Raw genomic sequence first — 17,627 nt, forward strand, 5'->3', positions numbered from 1 at the left:
TACAGTCGACTCTTCAAAGTTTGGTGGCTAAATTTGAGACGACCGGTTCAGTAAGCAATAAGCCAACACCCGTACGTTCAAGGAGCGCAATATCGGCCAAAAACATGTACAGCAGAACCCAAAGAAGTCTATTCCACGCCGCGCCGCCGCTGTGCACAAGAACTTGGCTTTTCGCTGACTTCAACTTGGCGAATTTTACGTCGGGAATTGGGCCATCCAACTGACCTAGAAGCAAAAAGTTCATGATCATAGACAACGTCATTTTTCGCTGTCCTAGCTTCGAATCGTTTGGAAGACCCCTATTTTGACCAAAAAAAAAAGAATGGCTGTGTTAATAAGCAAAATTGGCGTATTTGGGTCTACACCAACCCACACGAGCTTCACCAGGTGATAATCAAAATGCCTAAATTTTAAAACACATGACATCTTTTTAGCTATGTCAATTAGTAATTAGGGCGTTTTGATATTTTAACATAGATTTGAGCCTTATGACATTGGTTTTGCACTTGTAGCAATTCCTTTTGAAGAAGTTTATCGGCGAGTGAATCGCGAGAAAACATTGTTTTTGAATCAGATTCAGAACCGATCTAAATTGGAAAAATAAACACGTTGTTCGTAATAAGTCAGAATAATGGAAATTGTGCTGGTCCGGTATGGAAAAATAATTTTTATACTTCCGGATAATCTCTTAATTTATTTGGAATAAAGACTAAAAGATAAAAGTCGAAATTGCCAAACATTTGCTTTATGTTATATTTTCAAACAGTTTGTATCTACATATCTGTTTTTTTTTTAATTTCAGTAAAAAACTTCAACAAATTCAAAGAAAGCTATTTTTACTAAAAAATAGAACTTAAATGAAGGAGGTTCTAGATTTTGTTCTAGGACAAATTTGGATTAATTCCTTTTGGTGCTGTTGTCAGAAGCCCACATTTGCAATTTGTTAGATAATATCTAAGATACATAGAGTTGCCACCCTCCGAAAATGTTTTGATTGAATATGTTTATTAGTTGCTTAACGAGTAGATAAAGAATAAAGTACAATATCAATTAATTTTTATTTTTTTCGCGTGTGTAAAGTGCGATTAAATTACGAGTTCTATCTATAAAACTATGAATATTTTTTCATAGTTTCAAATAATAAATTTTGAATACTTGATCTCTTTGCAATTTCGTATATGATATTTTAAATGACTTAAAATAAAGATCTAATCAACTGAGCCGGAGAGTTAGATGCAACGCCACCTTTCGTATTTATAAACACTTACACTTATTTTTATCGGGCTTAAGTTTATTTTACTGTTATCAGCGATGGTTATTTGTTTACCTTTTCATATCAACACAGGTTCATCGTGAGTCACAATTATGTTTATGTGTGCTCCATTTTAGTTACATACCTAGTATCATATCGAATCATTTACCGTTTCAATAAACCTACCTGTATCAAAAAAAATAACGCACAACCTACCCTTTTGAATTGATGCACCATTTTTGAGCAAACAAAAGGGATCATAGATAAAACACTCTCAATTTTCAATCGGTTTCGTTGATTCACTCCAATTTCAAACCAATAAAACAAAAAATTATAAATACATATAGTAATGGCCCTTTCGTAATTTTTGAACAAAATCTAGAACAGAAGGTAAGGTAAGTACCTACAAACGTTAAAGATAAAAAACCTCACGAAGAGTGAGAGTATCTTTTTGTCTTATCAAACCTTATAGCCTAAGTTAAAGAGAAAAAATATATATCTGTCTTTATAGAGAGTGGGAGCTATAGCAATTAATGCAGAGCTCCCTGCTATCAAAAGCTAATAGAAAATTTATAATTTCAGTGTTTCGAAAATTTTGCTTGAGATAAGTCACGTATAAATAGAAAACTTAAAGACGACGAACGAAGACGGACGTGCTCGGGGAACGATTTTATTTTTAATACACCACAGTTTAGGGAATGGATTCAACTTTAAGACACCTTTTCTAAGACAATATGAATTCCCACGATGAGGACGAATTGCCTATAAGGACGGTTATAAAATACGAAAAGACCTCGTGTTACTTCTGTAACGAGTGGTTGGAATCGCAGACTTTTAAGGTATACCTATGACGATGAGTCTTATCATTTAAATAGAATTTGATTCAATAAAATAATATTTACAATTTTTGTTGTTGTGAAATTGGGGAAAAAACGCCCTTTAATATAATTATTTTATATCAAATGATGATTAAATAATGTTGTGCATCGCCCTACTTATTAGGAGCACTTGATTCATTGTGGTCAAGTTTTGGAACCATGTCCAAATGGATGTTCAGCTTATATACAAAGGAAGAAAATGCGGTCACATTTGAGAGACTGTCCCAAAGTGAGTATGAGAACTTTGTCCTCCTCGTCCATTAGCAATGGATTGGAAGGAGGAGCAATGGAGAGTCGAATTGAGATGCTGGAACAGGATATTTCTGCTTTGAGATCGGTTCTAAATGAAGAGATTCGACAGCGGTTGCATTTGATAACCGATGTGGGTAGCTTAAGGAAACAAAATCAGGTAAGAAGTGGAAAGCATTTTGTATGAATTTTTGGAATTTAAGTTATTTTTGAAATCAAAGCTAAAAATTATCTTAATAAGATATTCTGAATGAATTTCTTCCTAACACAACAATTATTGTCTTGAAGCACTCTGCAAACAAAAACAACAAAAATAAAAACATCTGTTAAATGTGGGAGGGGAATTTGAAAATTTGTTTTTCTTGTATTTGTTTTAATTTTGTTGTTGTTTTATTTTGGTTTTTTTTTTATTTTTGGTAGTTCTAAGGTGTTTCAGTCTTACCACTGTGAATATTTAAATTAAGAAGGCGCCTGATGAGTCGCACTTAGATACTTCTGAAGTTCAGTTCATTAGCCTCAATATACATTTTTAATCATACATCTTAATTTATTAGTGTCAGAAATTGTCTTTCGTTTGTTAAAGAAAATTGTATTTGAAAAAGTAAAGTCAAACTTTGAGTTTTTGTTCAAAAATTCGTGGTTTAATACAAAAATAGTATTTTTAAATCTCACGAAATTCTTTAAAATTTTTTTTTAAACAATTTGGCTTTTGTTGATCTAAAATCAAAAATGATTAGTTCCGTCTCAGAAATTTAAATTTACAAACGTCTATTAAAACAATGTCAACCTTTATGGATGTACCAGTTGTCAATTAAACTGAAAAGTGAGATCAATATTAACATATTTCTTTTTTGCAAGCCACAATTAACGGATAGTAGAAAACTAAATAAAACGATTTTTAACAAAATTAAGTCTGAATATATGATTGAAAAAACATTGCGATTGTTTCGTTGATGTTATGGCACTTAGTCCTCCGAGTTCCGCCTTAATGAAACCAAAATTCGTTCTCATACAAATTTTCCGATTCCAATCAATTTAGCATAAGGCCCAATAAAACTGCTAGAAAAACACTAAAAACGCTCAACATTTCTTTGTTTTACGAGCCCCTAACTCGACATTATTAATTATAAACATAGCCTCTGATGTGAAGATGCAGTTCGTCAAAAAAAAATAATTTTGGGATAAAAATTCAGAAAATTTTGGTACTTTTCAGGAAAAATAAATTAAATTAAATTAAATTGGGTGGCGCAACCAATCAGGTCCGTTGGGACCTTAGGCCTAGTGACTTACAACTCTCAACCATTCCTGTGTGCGAGTACTGTGGTCAGGAATGAAAGGGACCTATAATTTTAGGCCGAATCCGAACGGTTAATTTGAGAAAGCACTTTTTCATGACAAGATTTACTCTTGAAAGATTTGTCAATTCCTCGCAACTTAATTTTTTTAAATTTAGGTGGCACAGGCAGGTATTGAACCCAAGACCTCTTGCATGACAGTCCAACGCACTAACCATCATTAGTCACCAATACTTCACTATTGGTGACTAAAAAATGTTCACCATATATTTAAAAATTTGAATGTTCAAGGTATTGTTCCATTTTTACAATTTTATCCTATATTTATGATATCGCAATAAAACGTAAGTGACATCTTAATAAAACATGAACTTACTTAAGGTGGCGCTAGAGTCCAGTTTGAACTAGAGTCTCATACAACACTTGCCACCTGATCCACGGTTCACGATTATTCCTCTACTGCGATATCCAGTGGAAGTGAATTCAAAGACTTTCAGGGCCGGGACATTGGTTTCCATGCGTCCAAGTCGTTGGACTTTTACCCTTTTGTCGAAGTCTACGTCGCTGTATAGCCCGTACAGCTCGTTTTTTCATAGTCCATACTTCTGCACCGTTTAGAAGGACTGGGATTACGGGGGCCTTTTAAAGGAACACTTTGGTTGTTCGAAAGAGGGCTTAATTATTCAATTGCTTTTTTAGCACAAAGAAACGGCGGTTAGCAAGAGTAATTTGATCACAGAGTTGGTGTTGTTTTCTGCGTTCATAGCGGACCCTATGTAGACAAAGTTCTTAGTTACCTCAAAGTTAAGTCTGTAGATGGTGACGTTTTGACCGAGCCGTCAGTGTTATAGGTCCTTTCTTAACGACAACATCTTCTTTGTTTTGCCTTCATTAAAAACTAAACATATTTTTGCCACCTCTTCCTCAATACTCACAAAAGCCCATTGACATCATGCTTAGTTCGTCCAATTATGTCAATTTTATAGACAGACTTTTGAAACATTGCGCTGCTAGTGTTGACATGGAAGCTTTGTATACTATTCTTTCAAGGACGATGCAGCAGCGCGAATTCGCCATGGTCATCCTGCACGAATGGACTAGTCTGGTACAGATGCTAAAACTAGACACGGCTCTATGCAGTTCATCTCTGTAGATACTGTCATATGCGGTCTAGAAATGGGTGAAAAGATTGTGGGTGTCAATTTGATGTTCTTTTTTTTTCCAAGATCTGCCGTAATGTGTTTGTAATTAATTGACTGTGTAATTTCTTGGTCCAATACCACACTGATAAAGATCTATGAGGTTGTTGACGATGGGCTTTAAAGGTACACATATCACATATCATATTTGAATTTCAATACCCAAAAACCAGGACCTTTCCGAAAACGTGTTAACAAAAAAAATGTCATTATCTTTTTTGTGTATAATTAAATGAGCTAAACTATAATAAAACTAAATTTTTAATCACGACCCCCCTCCCCCTTCGTTTGCATCGCTCCCAATTTAGTGTCAATTTTTGAGGTGTTGGGGCATATAAATAGAACTCTTCACCGAAGTTCACTTTTATGGGATTTTTTGTTAAGTATTGCAAAAAAGTCGTCAAAATAGACAAACATAATTTTGGGGCTAAAGACATGTCGACGTTAAGACTAAAGTTTAATATTTTTCTACTTTAACTTTTTTTAGGTCTCTGATGAATGGAATCAAGAAACTGATCAAATAATGACACAACTCCAAAAACTCATTAACCAAGAATCCGAACTAAGAGTAAATGCCATCGAAGAGTGCCATAATGATTTTCGTTACTGCTACGATCTATCACAAGTTTGTTTTATTTATTAATATTTTATAACTTTCCAATACTTATACTTTTGTTATGGTTTTTAACCCTCCAGACACTAAAAACTGAATTGGAAAGCTCCATAAATGAATTGGAAAAGGAAATTGCAGATCTTTCAATGGAAACAAAAAAAGCACAAAACAGATTAACAGAAACTATTATAAAATTGGACGAAAGTATAATGGAACAGGAAAATATTTTCAAGTAATTTAGGAAAACAAATTTAAATCTCTAAAAATAATAAAACACAAATTATATTAATTTCAGAACCAAATTCAAACAATTAGAATTATTTGTTCATGAGCTGAGTAATGACTTGAAAACACATTTTGTGACAAACTCTGAAGTAACGACAAAACAAGCAAAAATGGATTTTGAAATTAAAAATATGAAACACATAGTTTGTGAGACCGAAGATAAATGTGAGAAGTTGGAAAAGCTCGTTAAAGATGTGGACAAAGCCTTGCATCATACGCTGCAAAGTCTTTCAGACTTGGAAGTGAATTTGATGTCGCAATACAAAATGTACTCCATTCAAAATTTTAAAGGTAAGGATTAAGAAATTTGGAAAAGTCTGGCTAAACTTGTTTTGTACCTTTATGTTCACTTTTGATATTGTTTTATTTTAAAGGTCATCTACTGTGGCGTATAAGTGACTTCCAAAAGAAATTCGACGAAGCAAAACAACACGATACAGTTCTACAAAGTGCGATATTTTGCAACAAATCTTATGGATATACTCTAAGGGTAAATTAATTAAGCTTTTTGATTAAACCTCCACCGAACTATTAATAAATATTCTATTTATGTTCTGGGATTTTGTAGGTAGAATTATATCTTAATGGAAAAGGTTCATGGAAAGGTCGTAATATAATTGCTTGTTTGAATGTAATTCCCGGTGAATATGATCCCCTATTGCCGTGGCCTTGTAAGCTACAAGCTGATGTTTTAATACGTGATCAGAATCCAGATCCAACTGGAGCCCAAGATTATGTTAAGACAGTTGTTGTGAGACGTAAAAGTGACGAATTTCAAAGTAATCAATTCTTTTATATACCCCATAAAATCTTGGGCAATCGGAATTATGTTAAGGATGATACTCTATTTTTGGAAATCTATGTTCATAAGAATAAGTATTTGTAAATTAAATACGATTTTATATTACATGAAGAGTTTTATTTATTCCTTAAAAATATTTTATTTTCTATGAAGTTTAGTTTTTTTTATTTAAATTAAATAACTTAAGTTTTTCACTTTTGACTTTAAACTGCATAATAAAGTTGATTTTTGAAATGCTTCAAAAAATTGTACAAAATTGTTTTTGATTGATTTTGTTTTTAATTTTAAACAACAAAAAAACTACTTTGAAATATCCATATACCATTTGAAACTTTAATTTTAATATTTCATTTTTTCGGTCGACAAGAACAGTGTGTTTGAAAAAAAATATAGTTGCTGTTCAGAACTGTACACCATTTTTTTTTTGAAAATATAAAATAATTTAAAATCAATTTATTTTTCCCCTCAGTTAAAGTTCTTGAAATATTTTGGCTTTTCAGTGACTAATTTTATGTATGTCTTCATATTTCAAATAGTAAGATTGAGGTAACATTTAAAAGATGAATTTGAATCAATAAAAAGATAACTTATAACTTCCCATCCCGTCTGTCGATTTGTCTTGCCTAAAATGTTTGTAGGTTTTCATGTTTTGTTCAAAAAGGTGTTAGTTGAATTATTTAAACAACATTTTTAAATTACCAACAATATTTTGACGAAATAGTTTGATTTCAAAATCTAATTAAGCTTATAAGTTCAATAAGATGAATTAATAGAACTAGATTTTGAAAAAAGGTTTCCGATTTTAGTATCATTTCCTATTTTTTTTAATTTATTATATTTATTTTATTTGAAGTCAATATCTTTTATTATTCACTATATATCGAAAACCGATCAATTTTTACCAATTTTGCGTACTATTTGTTGTAGATATCAATTTATTATAAAAAAAACTGACTGTTGAATTCTTATAAAAAATTTACTGAATGCCGAAAACAATATTTTCTATGAGATAAAATAAGTTCCAATATTTTAAGTTTTTAAAAAGATGTTTGAGACAAAAGCAAATTTTACCAAGTTTAAGTATTGTTTTTTTTTTTAGGCTTTTATTTTTTTGTTTGGTTTCCAGATGTGAAAAACGTTTTTCTTCGTTGCACAAAATTGATTTGGAGATAAAATCATTTTTTGGCCGTAAAATTTGAACTGTATTGTATAGCAAAATTTATTTGAAGTCAAAATGAATTTAACATTTCAGTATTGAAATATGGCAATTTTTTTCGATTTAAAAATGCCAGAGTTTACAAGGAGTTCATATTTTCAAACAAAATGTTTCTGCACTAAATTTCTTATTGAAAAACATAACTAAAAGTCCAACTTTAAGACTTTCTAGACCTGACAATTTTGTTTCGATTTTAACATTACATGTAATAAGAAAAATCGTAATTTTCTTTCATCATAACGATAAAATAAATTAGAATACAAAATATTTTGAAAATTTAAAACTTTTGTGGAAAAAGGCTAAACGAAACACAAGAAAGCCAAAAAACCAAATACATTATTCTTTTATAATAAGCACACACTCAAGGGGATATTACTACCCTTATTATGTAAAGACACAGTCTGAGCACTATAGGAAAGGAAGAGAGGGGTTGAAGGAGGTGTACATTGGTTTTGAATTTCTGAATATTGCAATGGCTGTTAAAGACAGAGTGTGGTAAGGAATTCCATATTCGCGTAGTACGGCTAAAGGACGAATCTCCGAACTTGACAGTACGACCGAAGTTGGGCTCGAGGGTATACTGATGAGCATTTCTAGAAGCGCGAGTATTTCGGTTGAACTGCTTAAGGGGAGGAATGCAGCTGGCTATTTCACTAGAGCATAAACCGTTAAAGTAACGGTAAAAGAAGGTGAGACAAGAAACTTTAGGACGATGTTCAAGTGACGTAAATGATCCAATGACGGTATTATCCCAATCAATCTAAATGCTCTTCGTTCAAAACTGTCCAAGAGGCTTAAGTAAGTTGCAGGAGCACCAGGCCAGGTATGGGAGTTATACACAAGCTTTAGACGTATATAAGTCTTGTGAATAACAGCCAGAACAGAGGGAAAAAAAAATCTTGCTTCGCCTTAGAAAACAAAAACATATTGCGGCATTTTTGTCGACAAAGCGTATGTGATCGTTCCACAAAAGGTGGTTATGATACACATACCGAGAATATCGGGATGTTCAGTCCCCTCGATGCAAGTGCCATTTATGGATAATGGCAAGGGGGGTGTATCTCGCTTTAACGATACAAGACAGTATTGTGTTTTCAAAGCATTAAATTCTACGCGGTTTCCAATACTACTTGTATTGAACGATCCGAATGGTAATTACTTATCCAATTAAGTATGGATTAGTAAAACCGAAAGCACGCATTTTTGATAGTAGAACCTGATGCCGAACCCTATCATCTTACTTTCTCCAAAACGATGTTAAGATTTGCTCCACTGTTCAGTGAGATGAACCATGAGATCACCAGTGGACCTATTGCTACGAAATATGTATTGCCGGTCATTAAGAAGCTTTCGATCTTCAAGATATTTCTTGAGCTGATAATTAAGCAGCATTTGCATGACCTTGGAAAGAAGAGACGTGCAATCAGTCGGTAATTAGAGGGTGAGGAAGATTTGCCTTTTTTGGAAATAGGCTGGACAAATGCGGTTTTCCATCCGCTCGGAACTAGACCTGAGGAGTAGGACAGATGAAAAAGCTTACAAAGTGGTTTTACCAGCATTGAAGAACACCTCTTCAGAATAAAAGCAGGGATACCAGCGGCTTTATGTATGTTGAGTTTCTTTTATGACTCACGGAGTCATAACACTCACTGGCAGTGTTGCATTAGCGGCGAACTGCCAGCGAAGAGGTTAGCTTTTTCGAGAGAGCTAACAAATGGAGGAACCGAGGAAGAAGAAGAATTTCTCATATTTTTTACGAATGACCAAAAATTTGTACTGCCATTGGGACATTGCAATATTTTTTGCCGTAATTTTTGTTCATGTAAAAATTTGGGTAGTACCCGTGGCATGATGGTTAGTGCGTTGGACTGTCATGCAAGGGGTCTTGGATTCAATCCCTGCCTGTGCCACCTTAATTTAAAAAAATAATTTTCGCGGGTACTGCCTCTTGCGAGGAATTGACAATTCCTTTAAGAGTAATTCTTGTCATGAAAAAGTGCTTTCTCAAACTATCCGTTCGGATTCGGCCTAAAATTGTAGGTCCCTTCTATTCCTGACAACAGTACTCGCACACAGGAATGGTTGAGAGTTGTAAGTCACTAGGCCCTGGTTTATAACTGTTGCGCCACCCAATTTATTTATTTATTTAAAAATTTGGTCCATCGAATATGGGCGTTTACACCAAGTCGTGCATTTTATTTTTATAGAAAACAAGACACTTAACGCAAATCTGTTTAAAATCTTAACTCCCAAGTTTAAACGTAAACGACTATTGCTTAGACTGTACAGACAGGCGGACGAACGGAATCTCGTGTCGAAATTTTTTCCGAAGGCAATACTTGCCATATAGTCCATATATGCCGCAAGTGAAAAACATTGTAGTAAGTTTTTCGCAAAGATAGAAAGAGGCGTTGTTTATTTAAGGGCAACTTTCATGAACCATAATAATGAATACAGTTTTTAATCAAAAATCGTGTTGCTTAAAAAAAAGTTTCAATATAAGAAAAAAATAAAATTATTTAATACCTATCTAGCTTAAAATTCTGTGTACTAAGTTAAGTACATAAAATTTCCTTATGCATCTTCAAATCATATTTGAATGAATTTAGCTTCAAGAAATAATTAATCATAATATGTATGTATTATGAGTACAAATCAGAAATCAACTCCTTTCTTATAGTTCAAAACTCCTAAACAAAACCTGTCTGACTAACCTCATCTACTTATAGCTTTATTATCCCTTCAACGTTATCCAATATCAATTAATAACCGCATAAACAATCAATATTGAAAAGTACACAAACGTAAACCTCTTATCCTCAAACAAAGTGTTTGAGCTTTGGTGCACACATAATTCTTCAAGTCCTTAACTTTCTAAAATACAAAGACCATGTGCGTTTTTGTTTACAAAACAAAATTACACAACAGAGCGAACCAAACAAAAAAAACACATTTTAATCCCGCGCCAATATTGTACAGTGCGTTAGGTTAAAGCCACACACACCACCGGTATCAGTAACGGCGTCCATTATACAACTCAAAGTTTTAGTACAAAACTCTAGTGTATAAAATAATTGTACTAAATTTCTTACACTCAATGTCAACACCTCGTCCTCGACGACTTTAACAGAGGAAAAAGCTCATTTAAGAAAATCCTCTCTGGCCACCACTCCACACCAACATCACATCCACATCATAACATATCCTTTTTCATTCACAATTCACAACTTACAAATATAACTTTTATAGGATAAAAACAAAAAGCTTTTCTCTTGAAAACTTTAAATACCCTTACTGGCCTAAATTCCAACTCAGTTCCGAGTTTGAATTTATCCTGGCATAAAGTGTTCTCCCTGAAAAAATATAATACAAATAAGAACTATTCGTTGGTGTTACTTAGAGAAGGATAATAATGATTATTTTTAAATCCCTTAAAGAGTCATAAGAAGTATCAAAATAGTGTGTGTTTGAGTGTGTGTGAGTGCGTGCTATGGGATACCCCATGCTCCCCTAAGTGATGCTTGAAACCTACCTTGGTGTTTTATTTGATCCTTATTCTACCTTTGATAACTTGTGTGTGAGTGTGTGGTGTACAAAAGTAAAAGTGGTTCATTTAGTTATTTTTATTTTTGTTTTTGTAATCCATTCTTACTGTTGAGTGGTTTTTACTTATATTTCGTATATAATTACCGAAAATTAATGCTCGTCACCATAAAGTTTGTGAATAATTTGTGTGCTTTGAATTAATGAGAGCTTAGTCGCTATGCAACATAAGTTAAAAGAATATTAATGATCATCAACAAAAATTTAAAAAAGTTTTCTGAAAAAGGATATCCATCAAAATTATCATCATCAGAAAAAGGATTAAACCTATTTACACCATGTTATAGTGTGGCTGGCCATGAGAGGATAAAGTAAGTTTAAAACTATACAAGTCTGTATATTATAATCTAAAAAACCTCACCACCACAGTCCCTCTATATTCAACGAGGCCACCGACTATGGCGATGGGGGCGATATCATCGGGTGAAAGGTTCCAAAATTATGATTAATCTAGCTTGAATTACGGACATACCTTTTTTAGCATCGGAGGGAAAAATGGTTCAAGGATATTTCGGGAAAATCATGATGGTTAAGGTTGGGGGATTTATATTAAACGAAAACAAAAGTTGCTCATGTGTGATGCTCTTTCGTATATATAATGGACTTTGGCCAGTTAAGGAAATAGGGAAAAAATTGTTTCCTAAAAAATCCGTTTTGTCTCCGAATATAAATATCTTTTGATTGATCCTTTTGCCTGAGTGGAACAATTGGTACAATAAATAGAAAACTTGATTGTTTTTACCTTTTTGTTTTCGACAAGACGACAACAACAAAAACTTAGTTGACGACGAAATTGCCTTAGTTTCAAAAAGTATACTTCACCCCTTGAGCTGAGCATCATCCTTTTTCCTTTACAGCTGTGTTTTTGCTTTTGGTCAAGCATGAAGGCCAAAACGAAATAATTTTTGCAAGGGTCCTTTTGGGAGATTGTAGTTCCTACCCACCTATAAACATACATATATAAGTATTCAAAGAGCTCAAGCCTTCAAAGTTGTGAATTGTGCGAAACACTATTTATAAAAGTAGAAGAGGAAATTGGACATTTAAATTTGCAATTAATATTAAAGAACGTTTGGCTAGTTTGTTTGTGTTTATGAGTGTTTTCGTGAAGTTTCTTGAGGATTATATACCTACGAATTCGTCTCATTTTCTTCCTTGTTCTCTTCCTCCTTCAACATGTGCTTAAAAAATAAAATAAAAATAAAGAAAAAAACCTTCTGTGGAGTGTTCATAGGCAGAAGTTTCAAGGTCGATCCGGTTGGTTGGTTGGAAAAGTTTATGTCGATTTAATTTCTGACAGCGTAAGGCGGATGTTTCCGTTTCCGTTTAAGTACTTCATATTCACACATATGATGCTCGACTATATACGAGCGCACAGCTGATGCTTATGCAAAGAGAAAAAAGTTAAGAAAGAGAATTATAATCATAGAGACTTACTTATTTCTTCCACGGAATATAGAAAAGTTTAAAAGTATACTTATTTATTATTTTAAAGTAGTGAACCATATGTTTTTTTTTTCCAGCAGATGTTATGTTTTTATGAATGATTTATAAATGTTTCATTGACAACGGTGACGTTGGATGAAGATGATGATGGTATGGTGAAGTGTTTATGTCCTTCGTGCTTTATTGGAGATTATATCTTATGCATGAGCTACTTAAAAAATTCGTTTTCTTCTTTTTTATTTTATTTTATTTTTTTATTGGTGGTAACATAAAAATTGTTGCTAAAGATGATCAATGAATTTATGTCTAGAGACAAAAAATTAATGGAATTTTCTTTCGTTTTCATGCCTCGAGAAGTCATGAAGTGTTTGTCAATTAGGGAAAATGATAAATTGACAAAATGTGTACGTGTCTAAAAAAATATACATATATGTATAACATTCTATATTGTTGTTATTTTTTTTTTTCTTTGAAGATTTAAAGACAAGACACACTTAGAATTGGGATTAAGATGAATTCAGAGTACGTTGTTTTATTGCTTGATTTAATAAAGAGTTGAGTAACTTTTTAAAGTTTTGGTATTTTTTGATACAAAATTATATGTTGGAATTTTTGAAAATCCTGCAGAAAATTTGTATTAATTGTTAAAGGAGATCTTTTATTTAAGTAATAGTGGTGATAACCTTTTTAAGGCAAATTTGTTTTTGTCACTTTACAATGATTTTTGGTAACTTTAAATAATTTAAACATTAAGTTTCCTCTAACAAATTATCGATTTCTTCTGTCAGATACGGTTTTCAATGCAAGGGGTGTTTTTCTTCTTTAATTAAAATAAAACAAAGAGAAATACCCATTAAGATAAAAATGATTTTTGCTTACTTAGAGTTTTTCACTCAACTCTTAACAGCCTATTCTACTTTTATGAAAAACTGACACACCAAACTTACCTTGAAAATATTTTACTCTAAAAATAAGCCCAAGTGCAATAAGACCAATTTTAAGCAGCTATTCATTCTTGGACAAAGTTAAATTAAAAAAAAGGCTGCAATGCGACCCACACCGATAACATCCATCCCATCCCGTCTGTCGATTTGTCTTGCTTAAAAGTTTGTAAGTTTACGTGTTTTGTCAAAAAAGTTGTGACTTGAATTATTCTTAAAAATTTTAAAATTAATAACAATATTTTGTATTTAGTGAAATAGTTTCATACCAAAATTCTTTTTTGTTAACGAGATTTTTATTTGAAAACCAATACCAATTTTAGAAGCATTTCTTAAAAGTTTTTATTTTTTTAAAACCAAATACAAATTGGATGAATAAAATTAATTGAGAGTCAATATCTTCTATTGTTCACGAGATATCAATTTTTACTAAATTTGAGTACTATTTTTTTTATTGTTTTATTTTTTTTATGAAAAACTAATAAAAAATGCACTGAGTTTTGAAAAAAATATTTTCAGTGATGTAAAATAAGTTTATTATTATTAATGTTTGAAAAGATATTTGAGTCGAAAATCAATGTTTAACAAATTTTCGTAATGTTTTGTTTAAGTTATTATTTTTTGTAAAAAAAACTGTCAATTCGGTTTTCTTAAAATTGTACCGAATGTTGACAACAATATCCCTTATAAAATAAAATTTATTTGAAAAATACATCTCAATTTTCTGAAAAGACATTTGAGTACAAAAACAATTTCTACTAAATTTTAGTAATGCTTTATTGAAGGTTTGTATGTTTTACAAAAATAAAAGCTGTCAATTCGATTTTATCAAAATTTTACGCGAATCACGTTATCACGCTACAGTTTATAATTTAAAATCAAGAACTTATGATCCAACATCCAAAACATTAAGTCTTATTGGTTCGTGAGATATTTTGCTTAGCCTATATTTGTACCTTTTTTAACTTCCCATAGGAAGTTATTGTAATCGGTCCGATTTGTCAAATTGAAAATTTTGACATTTCTCGACGTTTCAAGGTCCCTAGTCGAAATAAAAGATTTTTAGAAAGACGTCTGTGCGTGCGTGTGTGCATACGTTCGTTCGTATGTCCGTACGTTCGCCACGTTTTTTCGTCGTCCAAAGCCAATTACCAAAATAGATATCGATTTCAAATAAATTTTGTTATACAGATAATAAAGCAGAAAGACGCAGCAAGGGCTCTCAAGAAAATTGCGTAGGTTGTTTTTTTTACAATAAAAAAAATTGTACATTTTGGTTAACCCTAAATATCTCATGAACCAATGACGCCAGATACTTGAATTTAATATTATATAATATATTGTAACGCGATAAAGAACAATTATATTTTTGAAAAAAATCCAATGAACTATATTTTTATAGAAAAAAAAAAACTGAAAAATAATGTCTTTCCTCGAAAATTTTACGACTAAAACATGATTTCATCTCCAAAACAATTTTATTGCAACGAAGAATGATGTTTTTGACATCTGATAAAATTGTGAGAAAAATCTAATTGACATTTTTTTTTTATAAAAAATAAAAATCTAAATAAAAAACATTTCTCAAAGTTGGTAAAAATTGAATTTCGACTCAAATATATTTTTAAAAACTTTAGATTATAGTTTGAATCTTATTTTATCTTATAGGAATTATTGTTTTCAACACTCGGACAAATATTGAGAAAAATCGAATTAACAGTTTTTCTACAAAAAATGAATTAATAAAAGTTGGTTAAAATTGATTTTCGACTCAAATATCTTTTCAAAACTTTGAGATATTGGCTTTTAACTACTTTTATCTTTTAAAATCTATTGTTGTCAACACTCAGTAAAATTTTGAGGAAAATCGAATTGACACTTTTATTTGTACAAAAAATAAAAACCTAACACAAAAAAATACCAAAACTAGGTAAAAATTTACTAACTACTAAAACAGTTTTTAAAAATTAAAAATATTGTCTTCAAACTTTTTTATTTCACAAAAAATATTGTTTTCGATATTCAGTAGTTTTTACTTGCGACATATAGGAACTATGTGGCAAGTTTTGCACTCGTTCAAAATTTCGAACTCGAGATTTTAATCAAACATGATATTACGATGGTAGACAAGTCAAAAAAAAGTGGGTCCCGCGATTCCGTCCGGTCGGTTTTGTCTGTCTGTCCACGCTCCTACATCCTAAACCATTGGGTCGATTGAGGTCAAACTTGGAAGTTGAGGTTTTGAGCAGATTCGCGTTAGGCGTTTTTTTCATTTTTTTTGTTAAGAGCAAAACTAACAGTGGCCCCCATACAATGTTTTTGGTCAAAAAACGAAAATTCGAATTATGATACGTTTAATCAACAATCTATTTTAAAGTGCCTATCAAGAAGTATTATCTTGGTACTTTTGTATATTAGATTTTAAAATATTATTCTTTAAGAATAAGGTTGTTTAACACATATTTTACTTGCCTTCGCCTATATAAAAGAATACTTAGTACTTGTTAAAGAAACGTACAACCTCTAAAACTACTGCTTACGTCATACGTGTCACTTCATAACTAAAATCCAAAACGCACAAGAGCCTGACTGTAACCAACACATTAAAAGCAATTTCTTGTACTTTAACGAAAAAAAATAAACTGAACGGAATAACTCCATGTTTGCGCTGAAAACTTGTAGGAAAAAAAGAATGTGATGTGATTGGTAGGATTACCTTCTACCTACTAATAACATTCCTTCATTATCATGCATAAAGCCAAGTGACTTATTCTATGTTCCTAACTACACAACCAATAGGTGATCGCTTTACAATTTAAACATACATGTTCTTCCTCTTTCTTATCTTTAGATAATTTACTTTCCATCCTGGTTCTTCTAACATGATATTAAAATGAAGTTATCCAATTGAACGAAATAGTTGAATACATAAACAATTGTTTTCGTTAAGTACGCTTACAAGTATATTTCACTTGCGGGAGTGTCCTAGGATGAGTTGTGTCTTGGGATGAATTGCATTTATATCTTTGAAGACAAACTTATTTTACAGGTATATTTTAAAATCTTATATACGTACTTTTTTAAACAGACTTTTTGCATACCGGAGAAAGTTCGTGCGACCCAGTCGTGCATTTTATTTTTATAAAAATCCAAAAGTTATCAGTGTGTGTCGCATCCCAGCCTCTTTTTTAAATTGCTATATTAAAAAACCACCCTTTAAATTTTTTTGAGAGTCCTTTTTGCATCCTTCTGTGAGAAATATCAAAATGTTCGACAAATCGGACGGATTACAATAACTTCCTATGGGAAGTTAATAAAGAATCATTTAAATACTTAGAAGAATACAGAATAATTGTATACTATGATTGACAATAAATTAAATGCTAAGCAGAATTCAAACCCGTACAAATGTTTAAATCACATTTTAAGACTCTATTATGCTATTAGGTGATTTTTCATTTCCTCAGTAGGCGCTGTTTCCAAGAAAAACCTTAGAACCAATTTAAACAATACACCGGAAAATCTTTCGAGCGAATGCTTGTTTTGTGGACATTTTTTGTTAACAATATCTTTCGTTACTTGGAAATTCTTCAGTTCAATTCAATTAGCTAATTGATTTGTAGGGATTGAAAAGTCTATTTTGTTGCAAGTTAATTCTTCAGTTGAATACAAGGTTTTTCTTTTAAGAGGTTTAATTGATTGGAAATTAATGTGATGGGTCTAGATTTGTCGAATGGAAAATTTCAACCAATTAAATTTTCATCAAAGTGCTTTTGTACTTTCGTTCATATCTTCATATAAAAGTGTATTTTTTTGTCAACTCCAAAACACTCAAAAACTTGGTCAAA

The 17,627-nt window shown here is 31.8% G+C and overlaps 2 protein-coding genes across 4 annotated transcripts in view; both read left to right on the forward strand.

Moving 5' to 3' along the window:
• Positions 1–1,847: 1,847 nt before the first annotated feature.
• Positions 1,848–6,678, forward strand: LOC129947031 (TNF receptor-associated factor 3). Its single transcript, XM_056057441.1, has 7 exons — positions 1,848–2,091; positions 2,255–2,539; positions 5,361–5,498; positions 5,570–5,718; positions 5,782–6,062; positions 6,146–6,261; positions 6,340–6,678. Exons 1-7 carry the CDS (start codon positions 1,987–1,989, stop codon positions 6,655–6,657), a joined length of 1,392 nt encoding a protein of 463 aa, XP_055913416.1. The 5' UTR covers positions 1,848–1,986; the 3' UTR covers positions 6,658–6,678.
• Positions 6,679–11,121: 4,443 nt separating this feature from the next.
• The window catches only part of LOC129944220 (otoferlin-like), a 199,237-nt gene continuing 192,731 nt past the window's right edge, over positions 11,122–17,627 (forward strand). For all 3 annotated transcript variants that reach the window (XM_056053516.1, XM_056053515.1, XM_056053514.1), the window contains exon 1: positions 11,122–11,703. The gene's annotated coding sequence lies outside the window, so the exon portion shown is untranslated. The remainder of the gene's footprint in view (positions 11,704–17,627) is intronic.

The sequence above is a fragment of the Eupeodes corollae genome, chromosome 2 (assembly GCF_945859685.1).
Source record: "Eupeodes corollae chromosome 2, idEupCoro1.1, whole genome shotgun sequence".
NCBI classification, from domain to species: Eukaryota; Metazoa; Arthropoda; class Insecta; order Diptera; family Syrphidae; genus Eupeodes; species Eupeodes corollae.